Genomic DNA, 22,215 nt, shown 5'->3' with positions numbered 1-22,215 from the left:
AGTTTCAACAAAGAAATGTTATAACTTGTGAAAAAAGGCTGTAATATATAAACTAAAATGCATGTGTGGCCTACAATATGTAGTTCAAACAAAAAAGTTTAAAAATAAGAATAGCGGAGCATAAAGACAACATTAAGAAGGGCCTCCAGACATATAGACTATCCCAACACTTTTCTGAATATCACAACAAAGATCCAAGTAAATTAAGTATAAATGTAATAGAAAAGGCTACCCCAAGTTGGAGAGGAAGGGACTTTTCAGACAATTTAAAAATACTAAGTGGATCTATGAACTATAGACATTGAAACCAACAGGGCTCAATATAGATTTTGAATTTGCTCCTTTTTAAAATAGATAATTCAAAGAACAACTAGATATACATAAAAATAAATATATATAAAAATAAATATATATTTTTTTAATGCATTACAACTAATATATATATATACACCTTTCGGTACTTATGTAATATCTGGGCTCCCGTTTTTCTTATGAGACCGCGTCCGCTCGCCACGCTTCGGGCAGGGTGTCTCGCTGCGCTCGCCACACTATATAAAATCAACTCCATGCGTAGTTGGATAGTAGGGGTATGAAAAAATGGGGTGCATTTAACATGGGAGTCCAGATAATAAATAAGTACCCACCTTTCAAGCGCTTGAACTATACTTTTTATTTTTTTATTATATTCCTCGATCTAGGTAGGCCAGATCACTGATGTAGGCATACCAAATCTATTTCCATGCAGGTTGTGGTTTTTATTATTTGTTTAGTACAGCAGTTTGCAACACAACCTAATTTCCCAGAATTGTTAAACTACTGTACTTACACATTTCACATCTTGATTTACAGAATGTTAAATAAAAAGTAGATGGGTAATTTGCTCCTTGAGCATTATTCTGTGCTCCCTAACATAATGCACCCTGTCAAACTTTTTTTAAACCTTATGGATCTCTGATCATGAGAATTTCATAAAACCGATCAAAACTGAATGTTAACACACAGCAGGCTTCTACAGTATGTCACAACTGCTTTCTCATACAGTCACTAGCTCGACAAGGGAAGATCAATGTCCATTGGGTCAACCACTGAAGGTCAATATGCATCAAGGTCAACACACCTGAAGGTCGACATGGGGTTGGGTGGAGAGGTCCTTGGGCTGACACATGCATTAGGTTGACATGGGCTAGGTCGACATGGGGTTTTTCAACTTTTTGTGCCAACAGGCAGTATTTCAAGCCCTACCATCCACTAGGGCACAGGTTCTCAAAGTCAGTTCTCAGGACCCCACACAGTGCATATTTTGCAGGTCTCCCCACAGAATCAAGTGAAGAAATTATCGCCACCTGTGGATCTTTAAAACTATGTCAGTCAGTAATAAGTGCACCTGTTGGGTGACCTAGAAAACGTGAACTGTGTGGGGGACTGAGTTTGAGAACCCCTGCACAATGATATTTCTGGGGCCCCCCACCTAATCCCAAATCCACACAATGCTCTTCTGCATGAGCCTCATTTAACCTTTCGCTGCTCCAGATCCTGCTTTCAGGTGCGGAATTCTCTCGTTCTCAGTCCTGCTGGCTTGGCTCCTGCTGCTGCTACCTGCTGGCTCCCGGCTGCTGCTGGCCGGTCACTTTCACAAAATAATGCTGAGCACTATGAGCAGGCAGGGCAGGTCTTTCACAGAGTGCTGAACAAACGACCCGCGCAGTAAAAGTACAGGAGCCAGTGACTGAGGCCACAGAACCAGCGGCAGGTAAGGCTGTGTGCCAGCGGCACCAGGCTGTGCGCCAGCGGCACCAGGCTGTGCACACACACAGAGTAGATGGCTCTGTGCGCCGAGTGGCAGGGCGCACAAACAGTAGATGGCAGTGGCACACAGTGAGTCAGTAAGACTCAGACAAAAACAGATGGTGCACAGTAGATGGCTGGGACGCAAGGGTCACCGACAGGCCAGCTAGTACAGGCAGTGGCCGTGCCAGGGCATGGAAGCTCTGGGGCCCTTCAGATCTCTGGGGCCCATCACACTTGTCCCCCTTGACCCCCCCTGTCGCCTGCCCTGGGCACCGTGCCCAAAGCATGGCGAGTGCAGCGAGCCATGTAAGGGGACATGGTGCACTTTTTAAGTGTGTCAACATTTGGGACAAAAAAGTGAAAAACCCCATGTTGACTTTTTGACTGTCGACCTAGCCCACGTCGACCGAATGCATGCATCCTTTAGGTAAGTTATGTCAACCTTGATGCATGTCGACATTAAGTGGTCGACCCAATGCATGTTGACCTTAGTGCTGTCGACCCTATGACCCATACCCTCTCATACAGTGCTTAAAGCTCAAATGGCAGATCTGGGGAGACATTATCAATTCTCGGAGAGCGAAAAATAGGTCTATACACAATGGTCAAAGAGTGAAAATGTAATGGGACAACCGTTAAACCTACAGTTTGCACTAATAGGAAAACTCATACACAGGCCCGGACAGGGAAAAAAAAGACACACACATAGGTATAGATAGTCAAAAACACAAATGAACATTCACACATATAGGTACAGATAGGAAAGCATACGCACATACATGCCTCCACTGGAAAATAATAAAACATAAATGCATTTAAAAAAAAAAAGCAAAAAACACATGGATGGAGAAATGATTACAGGGAGAGAGGGTAACATGGAGACCCTGAGAGTGATGGACAGAGAGGGTGATGAGCAGTGGGTGACAGGGAGAGGGTATCAAGGAGAGGCACAGAGTGAAGGAGAGAGAGAGGGTGTTCAGGGATAGATAATGATAAGCAGTGCATGACAGGGAGAGGGTTTCAGAGAGAGACAGAGAGTGACAAAATCTATCATATGAACTTAAGGATAAAGGATAAAATATTGGATACATATAAATAAAGCAAATACTCTACTACTATTTGACCTAAAATCATGTGACAGACTCAATATACTAAATAAATGCATTTGATTTCTTTCTTCCATACTTTAGGTGTCTTACAGAGGACAAAAGGTGCAGCTTATTAGAGTGAGGAACCCATGGGGACAGGTGGAGTGGAATGGAGCCTGGAGTGACAAGTAAACATTGTGCTATACAGTATGAGGATGGCATATAGAGCGCTGTGGCACTTTGCTCACTTTGCTCCATGTGCAAATTTTTTAACATATGTTGTGTGTATGTACGTCCAAAACTTTTAACCCCTGATATATTTTCACAAGCTAACGGAAGGAGGTCACCCAGTGGCGTAACTACAAATTTGGCTCCCCCCTGCCAAAAATGTTGATTGCGCCCCCCCCCCCCCCCCCCCCGCCCGCCCTTCACCTCCCTGTCAGCACTCCTGAGATTTTCTCTTTCTCCAGAAAAAAAAATACCCAACACTAGAACTGCTAGACCACTACTGATAGCAGTATGTTGACATTTTACCATATTGATAATATAACAGTGCTGGCCAGTGGCATAGGAACTAATGTATAAACCCCTGTCCATCCTGCAATTCTATGTCCCCCCTGCACCGTTCAGTCCCCCTGTCCCCCCTACACCACTATCATACAGAAATAAAAATTACACCTAAATCATAAAAAAATACCATAAAAATTTGCTGCTGCTAAATATTCTCTAACCTCTTACAGCAGGTGGGAGATGCAGGTATGGCAGGCACCGACGGGCATTGGGGCGGGCAGACAAGGGAGTGAAAGTCCCCTGCTAGCAGCCGCAGCTGGGACCCTGCAGGCTGTTGCTTCACTCAGTCAGATTCATCGCCGCCGCAGCAGTCCAGCATGGCTCTTAGAGCCGGCAGCTGTGACAGTAGGGAGAAGTGCTGCGGCTGCTAGCGGGGAACTTTATCTGGCATGGGGTTACTCCACTGTGTGCTGCCACTCTCATGGCCGCACCCGCACTGACTCGCCTGTGATAAGCGAGCACACGGGCAGCGGCAGGCGGCGGTGGGCGGGCGGTCGTGGCACAAGCAGCCACATACACTGTGTAGTGTGCCGGACACTCACTTGTCCGGCACCCGGCGCACCCGGTGCCCACGCAGCCCCCGCTCCCCCAAGCAGCAGCGGGGGCTGCCTTACGGTATCTCCGCCACTGAGGTCACCCTATGGGATTCCATATGTTAAAAAATCTGCACAGGACAGTGTCCTCTCTTCTTTTATTTGAATTTACCAATAAATGTTTAAATTTTAACAAATTTAAATATTCTCCTCTTAGAATATTATCTCTCTTGGTGTGCATGCACCGTGCAATTCTTTTTCTCTTTAATGACTTGTCCTAACCTGCTGTCTCCCCTGCAATTTCCCCCGCCCCCTCTCTCTCTCTCCCTTACCCTCCCTTTCTCCTCTGCGCACTATCTCCCCTCTGTCCTCTCTATCCCCTCCCCATGCCATCTATCTCCACATCTCCCCTGCTCTCTGCCCCTTCTCTCCCCCTGCTCTCTCTTTCCCCTTGGCCTTTCTCTCTCCTTTGCCCTCTCTCTTTCCCCATGTCCTATCTCTCTTCTACTGCCCTCTCTCTGCCCTGTCTTGTCCTCTCCCCTCCCCCTGGCCTCTCTCCCCTGCCCTATATCCCCCCTACCCTCTCTCTCCCCCTGCTCTCTCTCTATACCCCCTGCCCTCTCCCTCTCTCTCTCTGTCTCTGCCCTCTCTCTTCTGCTCTCTCTTCCCCCTGCCCCCATTTTTCTCTCAACATCCTCTCACTCAATGTCTACCCCTCTCTTTATTCTCTATCTCTCTCCTCTCCCATGCTTCCACTCTGTCTCTTTCCACCTTCTCTCTAACAGTATTTCTCTCACACACTGGCACCCATTCTCTCTTACTCCCTGTCTCTTCCCCTCTCTGCCGCTCTGGTGGTGGTGGTGGCGGGGCCTCTAAAAATTTTGCTATGGGGTCCAGAAATTTCTGCTACGTGAACGCAAGACTGAATTTTAAAGTAAGTTTTATACCACTGTGCTGTATGCAAGCCTGTGCGTATGAAAGAAAACACAGAAAGAAAATGCTATGTGAACGCAGGGCAGAACTTTTAAGTAAGTGTCTGCCTTAGATAGCGTGACGAGGATTCTGATTTACTCCATCGGGCTCTGGTTAGCCATTCATATATATGTACAGTATGTGTAAACAAAGTAGGTGTGGAGGAAAGCAAGATTCCTGAGACGGACATACAGTATTTAAGATGAGTCCAATTACAGCGCTGTTGTTTCTCTAACTCTCTTTTTTTTGTATGCTTCCAGAAATTTCTAGTTATGCCCCTGGGTATGCGTATTGTTTTATTGCAGCAGACCTTGCTTTTTTTCCATGCCAAAATCCGCTGTGCTATGTGTAAAGACTAATTTGCCCACATATATGTGTCCAGTGCTAACAGAGTCACACAGGACATGGAGGCTCACTTGTGCCAGGTGTCTCATTTCATATGGTGAATTGAGTCTAGTTGCATGAGGACACAATGTTAATGCATTTCTATTACCAAAAATCAGGTGAATCTGTTACCTCTTTACAGCTTGGAAAAATATTTAGGATTATCTCCTTTTAAAAATGAGCTTCTATTTAGAAACTTTATATTAAAAAACCCGAATTTTGACATAGGGGGGTACTCAATCTCCCGCAGCCATCTCCCGACGGGGGAGATGGCTGCGGGGCCTTATTCAATGCTGTCTTCCCTGTCAGCATTGAACAGGGGATCTTGGCAGAACGAGCCTGACTTCACAAGCAATCGGGCTCGTTCTGCCGAGAACAGCCAGGAAGTGATCAGCTCCCAGCTGCAGCTACCCTCTTCCCAGCCGCAGCTCGCAGCCATGCCCCTTTCTAGTCCCGCTGCAAGCGGGACATTGAATCCCGCCTACAAATTCTCAGTTGAGCAGATACCCCCCATAATATATAGAAATTTGAATAAAATAATCAACGTTTCTACCTTTTCCATTAATAGAATCACCTTTACTATTGTACATTTTAATTTCACAATATCATAAATAAAGATTTATTTATGGTTGTTAAATTGCCTAATGGGTCATTCCATGGTACAAACATTACATTTTTACTAAAAAGTTCATATGAAATACATTTTTTTGATCATGTGTTTTGATTATTTTGTGCAAGTAAATGTTGTTTGTGTGGTATATGATAAGCTTTGATTTTGATACAAAGATTGTCATGAAATTGGTAACAAATGTTACATGAAAAAATACATTTCCATGGAATGATCCCTATTTCCACTATATTAACCCTGATAATATGTAATAATTTAACCAAGATGTAGCCCGCTTTGCTGCTGCATAGGCATACATGAAAGTCCTATCTATATTGTTTTAATTCAAGAAACACTGAATGAAGTACAGGTTGAGTTTCCCTTATCCAAAATTCTTGGACCAGAAGCATTTTGGAGAACGGATTATTCCGTATTTTTGGAATATTTGAATGATGTTTCTTGCGGTATCTTGCTTTTATGTTGTACAAACACATCAAACACATGAAATACACACAAATATATTTTATTTAAGCATGAAACAAGGTTTTAAAACCTGAAACTAATTTTTTGTGCAATCTCGGGTACTAAATTTGAACACCAAGCAATAATTTTCTTGAACATATTTAGTGCCAGTTAATAACATTTTGGAGACTATGGTTTTTGGAATAATTTGGATTATGGATCTTTGGATAAGGGATGCTCAACCTCTACTAGATCACAAATAAAAAAAAAATTCCGCTATTAGTAAAATACAGTAGAGCACTTCAACTGATTAATAATGTTGTACATGTATAGTCTCATGGGCAATTCCACGGAAATATGGACTCTAAAACATAAGTTACAGTACACATGTAATATATTTTCTGTGTTTACTCCCATATTGAATGTTGGAATCTCAAAATATTAAATTTAACATCAATCATATTGTTGCTAAATTCCTAATAAGGAAATAGTTTAAATTATTAGAGCTAGTTTAAGGATTATTTTAAAATAAAAATGACTTTCAATTTCTTTTTAGCGCTACAGAATGGAATTCTATTGACCCAGCTGAGAGGAAACGCCTTTGCCAAACATCGCTTGATGATGGAGAATTCTGGTAATTTAATAAGTACAGATTTCTTGTAAATGTGCTGTAATCTTAAATTGTTTGCGTAATCCTATAATTTTCTCTACATTAGCTCAGCTTAGTAACATTTATATATTTGCATTTAGGATGAAATTTGAAGATTTCAAGAGATATTATGACAAAGTAGAAATTTGTAACCTTACTCCTGATGCCTTAGATGATGATACAGAGCATCAGTGGGAGGTAACAGCCCATGAAGGGAGCTGGATAAGAGGCTCTACTGCTGGCGGATGCAGAAATTTTTTGGGTACCTAGTTGTCTTTTATACTGTACCTAACTTGTATATCTACTGTACATTGACAGTTTCTGGAATGTGGATTCAATGTCATTAGTTGTTATGGACAATGCTGGTTGTTTTAAAAGAACCATGGGATCAAATATTAAAGGGAATCTTTTTGCAATTTACATTTTTGGACTCAAAGTATTTTTTTAGTTCCTGGATTTTGCTGTAATTTATCTAGCATAATAAAAGCTTTTTTTCTTGACAACAAGGGAATTATTGTACACTCCAACGCCTCCCTGAACACATACAGATGGAGCCGGGCTTGTCTTTGCAGGGGATGGCAATGGCGACGCCAGCCGCCATCCCCCGCCACCCACCATCTGTATCTGCGAAAGGGGACGTGCGCGCACGAGATGCGCGCACGTCCCCTTCCGACGGCTTCCCCCGGGTCCCCGGCGGCTTGTCCCCACCGCCTCCTCGCAACCCCCCCCCCCCTAACCCTGTCCGTCTCCCTGAAGCGGAGACGGACAGGTTCCCGTCGCCCCGCCGCACGGAAACTGAGACGCGCGTGCGCATGAGACGCACACGCGTCTCAGTCAGATGGAGAGCCGGGCTGCTGGCGGATCGCCAGCGGTGACAGTCTGGTGATTTGCCAGCAAGAGGGAGCCCGGCTCCATTTGTAATTTCTTTAAATAATCATTAAGCCAGGGGTTCCCAATCTTTTTCTAATCATGGCACCCTAGAGTATCAAAATTTTTCCAAGGCACCCCTAGACCCCAAAACATATATATCAAATTAAGTAGTTCTGCATTCGACATCTTTTTTAGGTGAACAGGAAAGTGATCTTTTGAAATAAAGGGTTTTGGGGGGGGGGGGAGTTTGGTGTCAAAATCAGATTTATTTGTAATCATGTGCTTAAAGCACATTAATATATATTTAATTTTATTTAAAAAAAAAATGTTAACATTTTTTTTTATACACTTTGGCCAGCAGGGGGCCGGGAGCCGAGAGCAGCTCATTGATATTCATTTATTCACTGCTCACTCTAGTCCCGATCATTACATATGCACGATCAGGACCAGGGAGTGCAGCGGCTGATGATCCCAGCCCACTGCCAGCTCTGGGCGGGCTCTGCCAGTGTCCTGGCAGCCCTCCTCAGTGTCAGGCGCAGGCAGGGAGACTTCCATCTCCCTGCCTGCAGCCGTCCCCCAGCTCCCCGGCGCCATTCGCCGGGGGGGTTAAAATTCACCGCCAGGGGCAGAGAGCCCCTGAGGCGTTGAAAAGGGAGGAGGGGCGGCTGCCGGGCGAAGCTCCCTCAAGGAAGAATTGCGGCGAAAGTGCAGCGAATCCTACACAGGATTCGCTGCCGCCCGTGATTCTACCCATTGAATACCTGCCAGAGTCTAGTACCTACACTGCTATGTATAATGGCTGACTGCCTCTCTGCTTTATCTCGCTTGCATACATTGTTATTTTTCCTTCCATTTACGTCATTCTTTCTTGCTTTAGATATTCATTCTCTACAGTACATTCCAAACTTTTCGATATTTCAATTCCTATTGCTTTCACTATTCAAATGTTTTCCCTTCTTTTATCATAGTTGATACTAGCTTTGTGTTATAAGGCCTTTTACGTCTCGCATTTCATCTGTAGCTGGTTTGAGGGTTTTGTTTGACTTTATGTTCTTAGTGCATGTTGTAATCTAATCTGTTTAGACCTTTTTGGTGTTTTTTTATTACTTAGCTTGTTGTACCCTGTAACTATGGTGATTTTATTTTGTGTCTTCTTTGTGCTCTTTGCTTCCTTAATCATTTTTTATTGGAACTTAAATTCTGGTGCCAGAGGGATTTTTGTATACAGTATGAGTCCTTACAGCTTTAATTTATTGTTTATTGTCACAATGTGATACAATGTGATTGCATTTTACATAATACATGTATTGGAGTTTTCTCATTTTACTGTTAATGTACACTTATCATATTATCTTTCTTTCAAGAAACCTTTTGGACAAATCCACAAATTAAGCTGAGCCTTAAAGAGCAGGACGATGACCATCACGAATGTACTTTTATTGCAGCTTTGATGCAAAAGAATAGACGCAAGTTAAAAAAAACAGGAGTGGATATGTTAACAATAGGATATGCTATCTATCCGGTAAGATTTACTGCATTTCCTAAAAGTATATTGACTAAAATTGGACATATTTTCCAAGTATTTATCTGCATGGAAATGGATATAATGTTCTATTTTAGTAGTTGTGTCGGTGAGCAATGTCACAGTGTCATGGTGTAATGTTACACCACATGGGTTAGGACAAATGCAAAGTCCCAGAAATAGAATATTTGTGCTCTGCTTTAGCTTTGCTATTCTGTAAAAAAAATTCCGAGCTGTATTTGTAAATCACACATTTTCAATTGAACATTGTTTAGTTATTGCAGTTTATTCTCATGCTCTTGCAGAACAAAAAAATAGAAGAGGCCTATTCAACATTTAGGACCAAAGAAATAGACAACATACCACAACAAATGCAGAATAATGTGAAAATTCTGTTCTCATAACATTTTGTTCATCTTTTATTTTGACTTGAGGTGCATACACAAGGTGCAATTTTGGCTTACAATGTTATATATAGACAAGTCAAAATCACACAGTGTTTGTACTGCTTGACATAACAATGCATGGCCCTGCAAGGTTGGTATGGCAACATAAAAATAATAATAGACTGTGCAGGCAAGGCAATTTCGACTATGTCGAATACAATATATTTGGCCATAGCCAAAATCAGAAGTGAACATAGTGAAAATTGGCTCCATTCACTTCAAGGGAATATTTCATAGTAAAAATCATCCATAGCCAATATCTCACCATGTCTTTGTACCCTTTACACAGATTCAGATGTCTATTTATCCATCCAAATTTTGTCTTTCGAGTCATCAAAAATTGTAATATGTTTAAAGGCCTTCTCGGAGAACACGCATGCTGAGATCATGTGAGCCACCCGGAACCGTCCTGGGTGACAGGATCACATGCAATGTATCACATGTGATCCTTTTGCATGTGATAAATCGCATGCAATCCCGAGCATGCTATGTGCCCATAGCCACACACACTGCCCCATAATCTGACCCCATAGTCACAGAAAGTGTAAAAGTCCATGGGGAAGATTCTCTAAAAATCTCCGCCCCCCCCCCCCCCCCTTCGCCGCCCATCGCAATTATAATTATCGCATATGTTCTAACATATGCGATAATTATAGCAAAGGACAGCTCTTGCGTTAAGAGCTGTCCTTTGCGGTGAGAGTCGCCGGGTCCCAGCAGGTTCCGATGGCTCCCCCCTCCCTCCCACTCCCGGCGCTGCTGCTGATGTGCCGGGCTCTCCTCCTCCCTGCACCCGGAAGAGGATCAGTGCAGGGAGGAGGTCACAGGTCCGGGCAGCACAGCTCTGTGCTGCCCGGACACAGCTGAGGGGGTGATGCAGGGTGGCGGGGGGTCATTGCGGGGTGGCGGTGGGATGCGGTAGTAGCCCATTGGCTTCTATGGGGCATCGCCAGATTTTTCTAGCAATGCCCCCGCCACGGTAACCCAGCGGGGGACGCTTACAGCTTCCCAAAATGCGGTAAAAACCTGATAACTGCGTTTTTACCGCATTCTCCCCCTATGTCACAACACCCCCAGAGAATAATACACACATACTCTGCACCAATGAATTTGCACTTATGTACCTCCTGCAACTCCAGGGTACAGGCTAGATCTATATCTTCTGTTTCCAGGCAACCTGAAGTGACTCAGCATATTCTGGGTCACACATGTTAACATAAAAAATAAATGTGCTTTCCAAGTGGAGTGTCCTGGTCATACAAGGAGCAGTGCCTTTCTCTCCCTGGAACACCTCTGAATGACCAGCTTGAGAAGGGGACAGGGGGAACACAAGGATCTAAGGAGACAGCAGTCTTCTATGCTTTTCTCCCCTCATCGACCACTTTCTGGGCCAGATCTATCAAGGTTCAAAAAGTGATAAAATGGAGAGTGATAAACAGCCAGCCAATCACCTCCTTACTACTGTGTTAAAGGCTGGATTTGAAAAAATTACAGGTACAGTTAGGAGCTGATTGGCTGGTTGTTTATCACTGTCCACTTTATCACGTTTTGAAGCTTGATACATCTGGCCCTATGCCAAAAACTTTCTGAGAAGCAAACTGAAAAGCAGATCAGAGCTCTCCGTGCTTCTATGAACCGCTATACCATTATTACTGTAAAGGTGCCCATACACTGTACAGTTATTGTATACAATTTGAACTAGATCGCATCGCATAGGTTTTGCAATGAGATGAGATCTACTGTAGTTCAAAAGGTATGTGCAGCACTTTTTGAGCTGTGCGATGAGATGTGTGACGGGAGTGCGCATCTCATCGCACCCAGCAATTGCACTGTGTATGGGCACCTTAAGAGGAAGCGATCCAGACACAGAACTGAGACACCGCTGGGGAAATTGATTTCTCCACGGTAACCCCTTTTGTGAATGGGACAAAGAATAGTTTTTCAGTATTTATCCATAACAGGGCTTTTAACTGCTATGTAATAGTTGTGGAAACTGCTAGGATAGTCTTGGACGTTTTTCGACCCCAACACTTTAACCCATGTTGCTATTATCTATAGTATCGGACATCTGCAAAGTTCATCACATAGACATGGTCATCATCAATAACTAAAGCTTGCACTAGGCCTTTTGTAAGCACACCGATGTGCCGCTAAGATTGCTTACCGTAAATATATGTCTACATCATTATTGGACGCATGTCTAAGGGAAGGGGCTTAGTTGGCTTACATATCTATGCCCTTTCTGTACTAAACTTCTGTGTAAACCCTTCTGACCAGCATCACCAAAAGCAGATGGACACAAGCATGCGATAAGCTTTGACCCATATGCAGGCTCAAGTTCTATGCATGCACTATAAATATGTGACATCGGTCACATTTTTACATTCTGCAACTGGAGTTGTGTCTCTTAGTTAGGTCATAAAAGTATTAACCCTTAGCTGTCATGGGTTATTTTTTCCTCTGGTCAGATAAATAATGCCATGGTTATCATGTTTTGGAATGTTACTATTTTATTAATCATTGTATTCTGCTTATGACTTGCAGTGTCCTGGTGCAGAGTCACAGGTGACAAAAGAGTTCTTTAAATTTAATGCATCTAAAGCAAGAAGCAAGACTTACATTAATTTGAGAGAAATCTCCCAGAGGTTCAGGCTTCCGCCTGGGGAGTACATGCTCATCCCTACAACTTTTGAACCTCACCAAGAGGCCGATTTTTGCCTCAGAATATTTTCAGAGAAGAAAGCAACGATTAAGTAAGAAATTTCTACAAATAAATAACTCCAATAATTCAAAAGTTATCCAATTCAAAACATAAGCTGTCTGATATTCTAGGTTTACATTTGCAATATAATATAAAGTTGGCCCTTTAGAGGTAAAAGATAATAATAGTTTACATTTTATTATTGCAAAAAGCTGTATTGTAGAACCAGAAATGTCATGTACATTGCATCGAGTTCAACCTTTAGTTAGAGTGCATGGTCTATTTGCTACATCCTTTTATATAAGCAGTGTAACATGATTTAATTATAGACAGGTTATTATTGTTTACTAGACTTTTGGGAGTCCGCACATAATCTTAGAGACAATTATTGTTTCAGATCAAGAAAACCAACATAAGAAGCATTACAGTTTGTATTTGTGTAACTTACAGGGTTGGTGGTGCTCCCAGAACAAGTTCAGGAAAACTCTGTTATGGGGGGTATTTTTCTCACAGGGGTGCAAGAAAAAGGAAGACTGATTATGTATTTTCTGGGGCACTCTTTATTAATTAGATTGGTATTAAGGTGTTAATTAAAAATTAACTTTTATTAGGTATGCCTTAAAACGAATTGTGCTTATCATAACAAAGCAACATAAAAAGAATAAATGCTTTTATTATAAGATATTCTTTAAAGTATTTGCTCAAAATTTGTCAAACAGAGGGCTATCTGATTTCCCCTCTGGTTTCCCAGATCATTCCAGTTTGCGAAAATATCACTGAAAAAATAGGAAATACATAATAAAAATTCCCCTATTTCAATATCTGGGGTATTAATTGCTCCTTGTCCCAACACCAATTCTCATGCTTTCTGATCTAAGAGTAAAGAGCAGAAATGTCTATAATAACACCAAATTCTTATGCTGCAGTTCTGATTTCTAATCTAAACAGTTTCTATTACTATTGTTTCAACATTTTGTAACAGGATAACCAGTGATTGTGTGTTGAGATTATGCAAGTCGATACTGTTGCAGTACAGGATCAGAAATGATTCTGTTTCTCTGGGAGGGTTTATGATTTGACCTGCAGGGAGTAGTACAGAGAAAAGGAAAGATAGTGCAATTCTCTCACACTGGAGCCTATCTTTCCTTTTCTCTGTACTACTCCCTGTAGGTCAAATCATAAACCCTCCCAGAGGAACAGAATCATTTCTGATCCTGTACTGCAACAGTATCGACTTGCATAATCTCAACACACAATCACTGGTTATTCTGTTACAAAATGTTGAAACAATAGTAATAGAAACTGTTTAGATTAGAAATCAGAACTGCAGCATAAGAATTTGGTGTTATTATAGATATTTCTGCTCTTTACTCTTAGATCAGAAAGCATGAGAATTGGTGTTGGGACAAGGGTCTTCTAAGGGTATAAAATCTTCTTTTTCAATGCATGCTCACGTGTCCTAGAGACCTTCCTCAAAGCAAAAAGAGTACCTGATAGTTCCTTATATTGACCACTGATATATTTGTACATGTTAAGCATGTCCCCCCTTAAACGTCTCTTTTCTAGAATAAACCATCCCAATTTGTCTAATCTTTGGCTTTGGAATGTCCTTGGCTCCTGTTAGGGGAGCCAAGGACATTCCCTCATTCAAGGGGAATCCAAGATGTATAAACACAGTGCTGCCATATTACATTTCCTAACATGATCTTAGATATTCCAAGTTGTCTATGTTATTATATAAAAATCTAAAATAAGATATATATCTGAAAAGGTGCTGGAGGATACACTCGATTCAGTGGGATTCTGGTATAAACTCCTCCTCCCTTTTTCGAGTGCCCCTCTTTTCCAAGGGCCCTTACCAAAGGTTCATTGTCATAGGATCTCTATTTGAGATAATGAATTTTAAAGAAACACAAAGATTCTGCTATTGGTTTTAGACCAACATACCGCTCATTCTGTGTACCCCTGAGGAAGTCTCTTCAGAGACGAAACGCGTCGGGTTTTTCCATACAGTTATCCATTTAAAGAATTTAAACCAACAGATGTCTTTTTTATGTTTTTTTATTAAATGTTACTAAAAATGCCAAACTGTGTATTTGCCTAATCTGGTCGCACAAAAAGGTGGTGATACTTTTATTAGCGCCCTCTACATTATTTTTCCTGGTTTCTGTTCTGTCTCCCGCTAACAGGGGAGATTCTGTAGAGGTAGCTGCTTTCTGTTATTGGAAGCGCTATTAGGGTCAACCCCCACTTGCGTGTGTATATATATATATATATATATATATATATATATATAGATAGATAGATATCTATATATAGATATCTATATATACAGGTGTTGATAGAAGAAAACAAACGCGGCACTCTGGGAATTTTAGAAAAACCGTGTATTGTAGCAAAAATAGCTTCCAACGTTTCGGGGTCTATATCACCCCTTTGTCAAGGATTACTGTGCAATAAGATACAAATCAATGTGCTTACCTTTATCACAAAGTGAGAGGGTGAGCAGGTCACGTCTGCGGGCGTGCTGGGATCAAACAGGAAGTGGAGTAGCGATGTGTGCGGCGGGTATCCTGCCTGTGACACGCAATGTGGAGCGCAAGCTCCTGGTTGTTATGGAGATCGTTAAGGGAAAAAAAACGGAAGCGCATTGGCTGCTTAGATCCCAGTTTTACCCAGGCGTGACTGGTTCACCCTGTGGTACATAGAAAACTTGTGCATATACAATTGATAGTAACACAAAGTGACACAATAAGATGCATCAAATAGAACGATGCAAAACTAGTGCAAAATAAAAACAGTGCATTATCAACAAAAACGAGTGATATTTATCAAAATGATACACAAGACAATACATAGGAGAAAAGACCATTTTAAGACAACTATCGTTGTACGTTCAATAACATCCTAAAAAGCATGGAAATACTGGGTACACTCTTTCTATATGAAACGAATGGTGTACGTCGACATAGTCTCTGTCGACATATCTCACAGGTAACACGGCTTATTATACAGGAAATATGGAGATGGCTGCACTACTAGGGAGAAGTACCCACTCCAGATTCTCTATATATTCAGTTTTTGTGGGTTGACAGGGCTAGTAACAACCCACACCAACAAGCAATATGAGTCCGAACCAAAATTATAAACGAGGGACAAATGAATGTAATGAAAGGAGCAGTATAGTGAGATAAGTAAGAGAAGAAATATAGCACACTGCTTAGAGAGACACAATCACTCCGGACTCTCTGATTATTATAGTGTTGTCAGTATACACTGCAGTTCGCTTGCTGTATATGTCCAAAAATAAATTGTAAACGGGGGACAAATAAATATAATGAGAGGAGCAGTATAGTAAGATGAGTAGGAGAAGAAGTAAAGCACACTAATATATCTCCAACAATCGCTTGGATTTCTACATGTCATCAGGGACAAATTATATATAAAATGTTGGGACAAACAAATTCAATAGAAAAGGGGAGCAGGGATAGTAAGAAAAAGCGAAGAGGAAGAAAAAGCACACATAAAGTCCAAAGGACTATCATAAGAAAGTCGTGTTGCAGACCTATTATATAGGAGTGTTATCATATCTCATTGCCTGCTATGACGTGTGGATACCCATCAATGTTAATATATAGGTCCAAACACAAATAATAACTGTGGGACAACTAAATTTAATGAAGGGAGCAGAATAGTAAGATAAGCCAGAGATGGAAGAAAGCACACAGAGTCATCTTCAAGTACCCACTGGAAGTGACTATCATTATCTTAAGGGAAAACCAAGATAAATGTAGGGAGAAATTAACAAATCGGAAATGGGTGCAGGGATAGTAAGTGAAGCGGAGAAGAAGAAAAAGCACTTTCATGGGGATAATAATCCTGGAGTAGTTTTGAAGACTTAACTGACAAGATGTATTTATCTCATAACAATTCAGCTCTAAGATGCACCCTTGATAGAGTGTCTGGGAGGAGAAACTAAATATATCTAATGGGGACAAAGGAATAAATAATCGGAAAGGGGAAAGTGATAGTAAGATAAGCAGAGAGAAGAAAAAGCACACAAATGTCCTCGTTGAGGTTAAGTGGTATATATAACTGCAGTAATACTTGTAGCATCAAGGAAATATAAAAGGATAGAAAGGTAGATGAAGGAAAGAAAGCACACTCATGAAAAGCCAATATTAAACTTCTTCATGTAGTTGGGTCAAACTATAGGAAGATTGCATAACTGAACTTATCATTAAGTCCATTTGGTTTGACACTGTTTAGTTTATGTATCCACGTTGCCTCTCTCTTCAGTAAAAGTCCATCTCTGTCACCTCGGCGTAACGATTCCGGGATATGATCCACGACCATATGTCTCAAATCATTAAGGGTATGTCCCATCTGGGCAAAGTGCTTAGCCACGGGCTGCTCGTTTTCTTTGCCACTAAGAGCTTTGTTAATCGAGGACCTGTGAAGGGCCATTCTGGTGCGTAATGTTCTGATCGTTTTCCCGACGTACAAAAGTTTGCACGGGCATTGAATGACATAAATCAGGTGAGTGGTGGTGCAAGTGACTACATGCCTGATGGGGAAAGATCTCCCATCTGTTGGATGCTGGAACTTAGGTCCAGTCATCCATATGTTGACATGTGGTGCAATGTAGACATTTGTAACATCCACTTGGTCGTTGTAGAAAGCCAGCCTCAGTTGTTGTAATGCTCTTAGAAAAACCTGTAATGTCTCTATGAACGATCTTGTCACTGATGTTACTGCCCCTTGTGTGACAGATTAGGGGTGTTTTGTCGCACAGACTGGTAAGACTCTTATCACTCCTTATGATAGGCCACAGTGCCCTGGAGGCTCTTGGGAGAACATATGAAGCTGTATTGAATTTCGTCACAAATGGTAATGCATTATCACGTCGGACTTTCTTGGAATTGGCTGACAGTAGGGACTTTCTGGACATCTTCAGTACCTCCAATTTCTGTGTCTGCAGGGTATCGCTTTTATAGCCTCTTGCCTCAAACTTGATTATCATATCATCTAGCACTTTGGGTAGTTCTTGGGCACTGCTGACGATCCTTGCCGCTCTCATCATTTGGGACCTCGGTAAAGCTTTTTTTAAAGAGGTAGGATGGAAGCTATTCCCTCTGAGTACATTGATCTTATCAGTCGGTTTCGTGAACAGACTGGTGGTAATACACCCTTCAGCAATCTTGATTTGTACATCCAAATAATTAATCGTGCTCAATGATGATTGATGGGTAAATTTGACTGGGGAGTCCCTTCTATTGATATTCTCCATCAAGAGGTCAAATTCATCGGTACTGCCCCCCCATAGCATGAACAAGTCATCTATGTAGCGTGTGATTAAGATGATCTTGCCACTAGCTTCAGGGTTATCAATAAACATTGATTTGGTCTCCTGAAACATGTAGACATTTGCGAAGGAAGGGGAAACATTACTTCCCATAGAACAACCGGATAATTGCTTGTAGAAGCCACCATTGAACAGGAAATAATTTTTTGTGAGAGTTCGTTTCAGCAGATCTAAGAACAAATCATGATTGAGGTCTTGCATGTCAGTGTATCTCAGGAAAGATTTCATAGCTTGTAGGCCATCACTGTGGGGGATGCAAGTATACAGACTACTGACGTCCATGACGCACAGTAATGTGTTCGGTGGTACAGCCTGGAACTTGTTGAGGGTGTTAAGGAAGTCTGTCGTATCTTGTATGTACGTAGGTTAGCTTTTGATGAGAGGCTGTAATATCCCATCCAGAAACTGGGAGATAGGCTGGAAGATTGAATTGCGGGCTGATATTATTGGACGCCCGGGTGGATCCTGGAGATTTTTGTGGATCTTAGGCAACGTGAAAAAAATAGGGACAGTGGGATGCGCTTGTTCTAATGCTTTCTGTAATTTAGATGAAATATGTCCAGAGGATACTGCCTTAGTAAGCATGTTGTCAACTTCAGTTTTAAATCTTGTAGTGGGGTCACTGGATAATTTTTCATAGACCGATGAATCCTGTAGCTGTCTTTCACATTCAGCAGTGTATTTTGTCAGATCTTGTATCACAAGGCCACCGCCTTTGTCGGCCGCTCTAAAGACAACGTCGCGGTAGCCGCTTAAATTGGAGAGAGCCTTCTGTTCTTTTCTAGATAAATTAGAATGACAAGTATGTTTGGCGCCATCGAATTTGTTGATGGCTGTATCCAAGAGGCGAGTGTAAGTCAATATAGCTGGATTCTGGGAAGGAGGATCAAATGAAGATTTAGATTTGGTTTTAATGAACTGTGCATGCTGTTCTATGCTTGGCGTCGGAGTCTTCTCCTGAAAAAATTCCTTCAGCCTCAAATTTCTAGAATGGCGGTAAAGATCTACCTTCCAGGTAAGATCATCAAATGAGGTAGTGGGAACGAAGGAAAGTCCATGATTAAGGACACTCAGTTCCTCTCCAGTAAAAGCACGACTCGAAAGGTTGTAAACAAGAGAGTCTATCGGTTGCTGGTTTTTCTTGTGGATGCGCGAACACTGGCCGCCCCTGCGGGTGGCTTTCCGCCTCCTCTTCTTTTGGAGGTAGTGGGGGTTGACACTACCTCGGAGTTCCCCAAAGGGATCGGATGTTCAGGGGTGTCAGACTCCACATTAAACTCACTATCGCTGTTTGACGAGTGATCGGTCTTTCGTTGAGGGTACTGTGCCCGTTTAAAGGGACGGTGTCGTGGAGGACGATTCCTTCTTGTGGAATCTGAATCATTTCCAGCCAGCCAGCGATATACTTTGTTGTTATCGTAATCATCCTTCACGGTATAGTATTTACTTTTCTTAAACTTTAATAGCTCCCTCTGGTAGCTATCACACTGTGCTTGCAGTTTGTTGAGCCAGTCCTGAGCAGGATCTCTAATGAATTCGGCTTTGTGTGATGCTTCAAAATCACTGACGGCCTGTTTGGCAGACTTTAGCTCACTTGCTGCCTCCTCTATCACGAGTAAAATTAAATCGTGGCTACATTTGTTCAGAATCCCAATCCATTGGCGGCAAACACTGGGGTTATGCCGACCGATGGTTGGGGTATTCCGAACGCGGAAGCCACGAGGTATCAATTTCTCTCGATGATACTCGGAGAGGGATACGCCGTGGAGCAAGAAGTCAATTTCTCTCTTCTTCAGGCGGAACCATTGCTTGTACAGGATGTCAAGGCTAGGCTGGTCTTCCATCTTATGTAACCTCTGGGTAAACAGTATTCTATCTGGATCATCCTCAGAATAGCTAAAATGTTCACACCTATCAACTGTGATGCCTTGGAAGCCAGGTGTGTCTCTCAAAAGGGACGCGGTATCACTGGTGTCTGTCATTGTCGGCTTGTAGGTTACCTGTGGGTATTAGGTCGACACAGGAAGGGTTGACGGGAGATGTCTGTAGTAGTCTTTTCAATTTAAAAATAAGTGAACAGCAAACTCACTTATGGTGAATGGCAGGCACACTGTCATTCAAGGTAGGGTGCCTTGGCTCCAGGGGATGTGAGAGCATCCAATAAACAAACGTAGAGATAGGCCTGGCACTCCTCCAGCAAAGCAAGGGACCCAGGTGCCCTCTGGATCAGCAATATACAGGTGTTGATAGAAGAAAACAAACGCGGCACTCTGGGAATTTTAGAAAAAACGTGTATTGTAGTAAAAATAGCTTCCAACGTTTCGGGGTCTATATCACCCCTTTGTCAAGGATTACTGTGCAATAAGATACAAATCAATGTGCTTACCTTTATCACAAAGTGAGAGGGTGAGCAGGTCACGTCTGCGGGCGTGCTGGGATCAAACAGGAAGTGGAGTAGCGATGTGTGCGGCGGGTATCCTGCCTGTGGCACGCAATGTGGAGCGCAAGCTCCTGGTTGTTATGGAGATCGTTAAGGGAAAAAAAAACGGAAGCGCATTGGCTGCTTAGATCCCAGTTTTACCCAGGCGTGACTGGTTCACCCTGTGGTACATAGAAAACTTGTGCATATACAATTGATAGTAACACAAAGTGACACAATAAGATGCATCAAATAGAACGATGCAAAACTAGTGCAAAATAAAAACAGTGCATTATCAACAAAAACGAGTGATATTTATCAAAATGATACACAAGACAATACATAGGAGAAAAGACCATTTTAAGACAACTATCGTTATACGTTCAATAACATCCTAAAAAGCATGGAAATACTGGGTACACTCTTTCTATATGAAACGAATGGTGTACGTCGACATAGTCTCTGTCGACATATCTCACAGGTAACACGGCTTATTATACAGGAAATATGGAGATGGCTGCACTACTAGGGAGAAGTACCCACTCCAGATTCTCTATATATTCAGTTTTTGTGGGTTGACAGGGCTAGTATCAACCCACACCAACAAGCAATATGAGTCCGAACCAAAATTATAAACGAGGGACAAATGAATGTAATGAAAGGAGCAGTATAGTGAGATAAGTAAGAGAAGAAATATAGCACACTGCTTAGAGAGACACAATCACTCCGGACTCTCTGATTATTATAGCGAAGAGGAAGAAAAAGCACACATAAAGTCCAAAGGACTATCATAAGAAAGTCGTGTTGCAGACCTATTATATAGGAGTGTTATCATATCTCATAGATATAGATAGATATATATATATCTATATACAGTATAGATATAGATATATATATCATATATATCATATATACTCGAGTATAAGCCTACTTTTTCAGAACAGTTTTTATGCTGAAAAAGCACCCCTTGGCTTATACTCGAGTGAGGGTCCCACTCGAGTCAATACGTTTTCCCAGTCTTTTTGTTGTAAAATTAGGTGCCTCGGCTTATATTCGGGTCAACTTATACTCGAGTATATACGGTGTGTGTGGGTGTGTGTATATATATATGTGTGTGTGTGTGTGTGTGTATATATGTGTGTATATATATATATATATATATATATATATATATATATATATAGGAAAGAAAATACCCAGCGCAAAAAAGTCCACAGTCTCGTTATAGGGTAGGTCCAATGTCCCATATAATGTGTGCAGCTTCACTAGCAGGATCCAACCACGAATCCAAACAGGGGTATGCTTGCAAAGAAGAGAAAAAATGAAGCGCACAAATCAGCAATAAATTTATAAATATTTACTTCTGTATATGCTGACATACATTGGGTTAAAATCTGAAAGCTTGCCGTATAAGCAGGGCCAAACAGCCGGACCAGGCGCCGATGTAACAGCCGCAGGCAGTGATCAATTGCAGGCGGAGCGCATCAAAGTCAGGCAGTCAGCTGGGAGCCTTCAGGATACAACACGGACCAGACCAGGACGTCACCACGTCGGGAACAGGTAACCACGCCCAACGCGTTTCGTCACAGCTACGGACTTCGTCAGTCCGTAGCTGTGACGAAACGCGTTGGGCGTGGTTACCTGTTCCCGACGTGGTGACGTCCTGGTCTGGTCCGTGTTGTATCCTGAAGGCTCCCAGCTGACTGCCTGACTTTGATGCGCTCCGCCTGCAATTGATCACTGCCTGCGGCTGTTACATCGGCGCCTGGTCCGGCTGTTTGGCCCTGCTTATACGGCAAGCTTTCAGATTTTAACCCAATGTATGTCAGCATATACAGAAGT

At 42.1% G+C, this 22,215-nt stretch overlaps 1 protein-coding gene across 1 annotated transcript in view; it reads left to right on the top strand.

The window, feature by feature from the left end:
• CAPN9 (calpain 9) overlaps positions 1-22,215 on the top strand; it is a 124,688-nt gene that overhangs the window by 69,115 nt on the left and 33,358 nt on the right. Inside the window, exons 7-11 of the mRNA XM_083176463.1 lie at positions 2,979-3,064; positions 6,961-7,038; positions 7,155-7,315; positions 9,288-9,445; positions 12,433-12,641. Coding sequence (XP_083032589.1) covers positions 2,979-3,064; positions 6,961-7,038; positions 7,155-7,315; positions 9,288-9,445; positions 12,433-12,641 — 692 coding nt within the window. The remainder of the gene's footprint in view (positions 1-2,978; positions 3,065-6,960; positions 7,039-7,154; positions 7,316-9,287; positions 9,446-12,432; positions 12,642-22,215) is intronic.

This window comes from Crinia signifera, chromosome 3 (assembly GCF_055691185.1).
Source record: "Crinia signifera chromosome 3, ASM5569118v1, whole genome shotgun sequence".
NCBI lineage: Eukaryota > Metazoa > Chordata > Amphibia > Anura > Myobatrachidae > Crinia > Crinia signifera.
The sequence above is the reverse complement of the archived record's forward strand: the minus strand, read 5'-3'. Positions and strand labels throughout refer to the sequence as shown.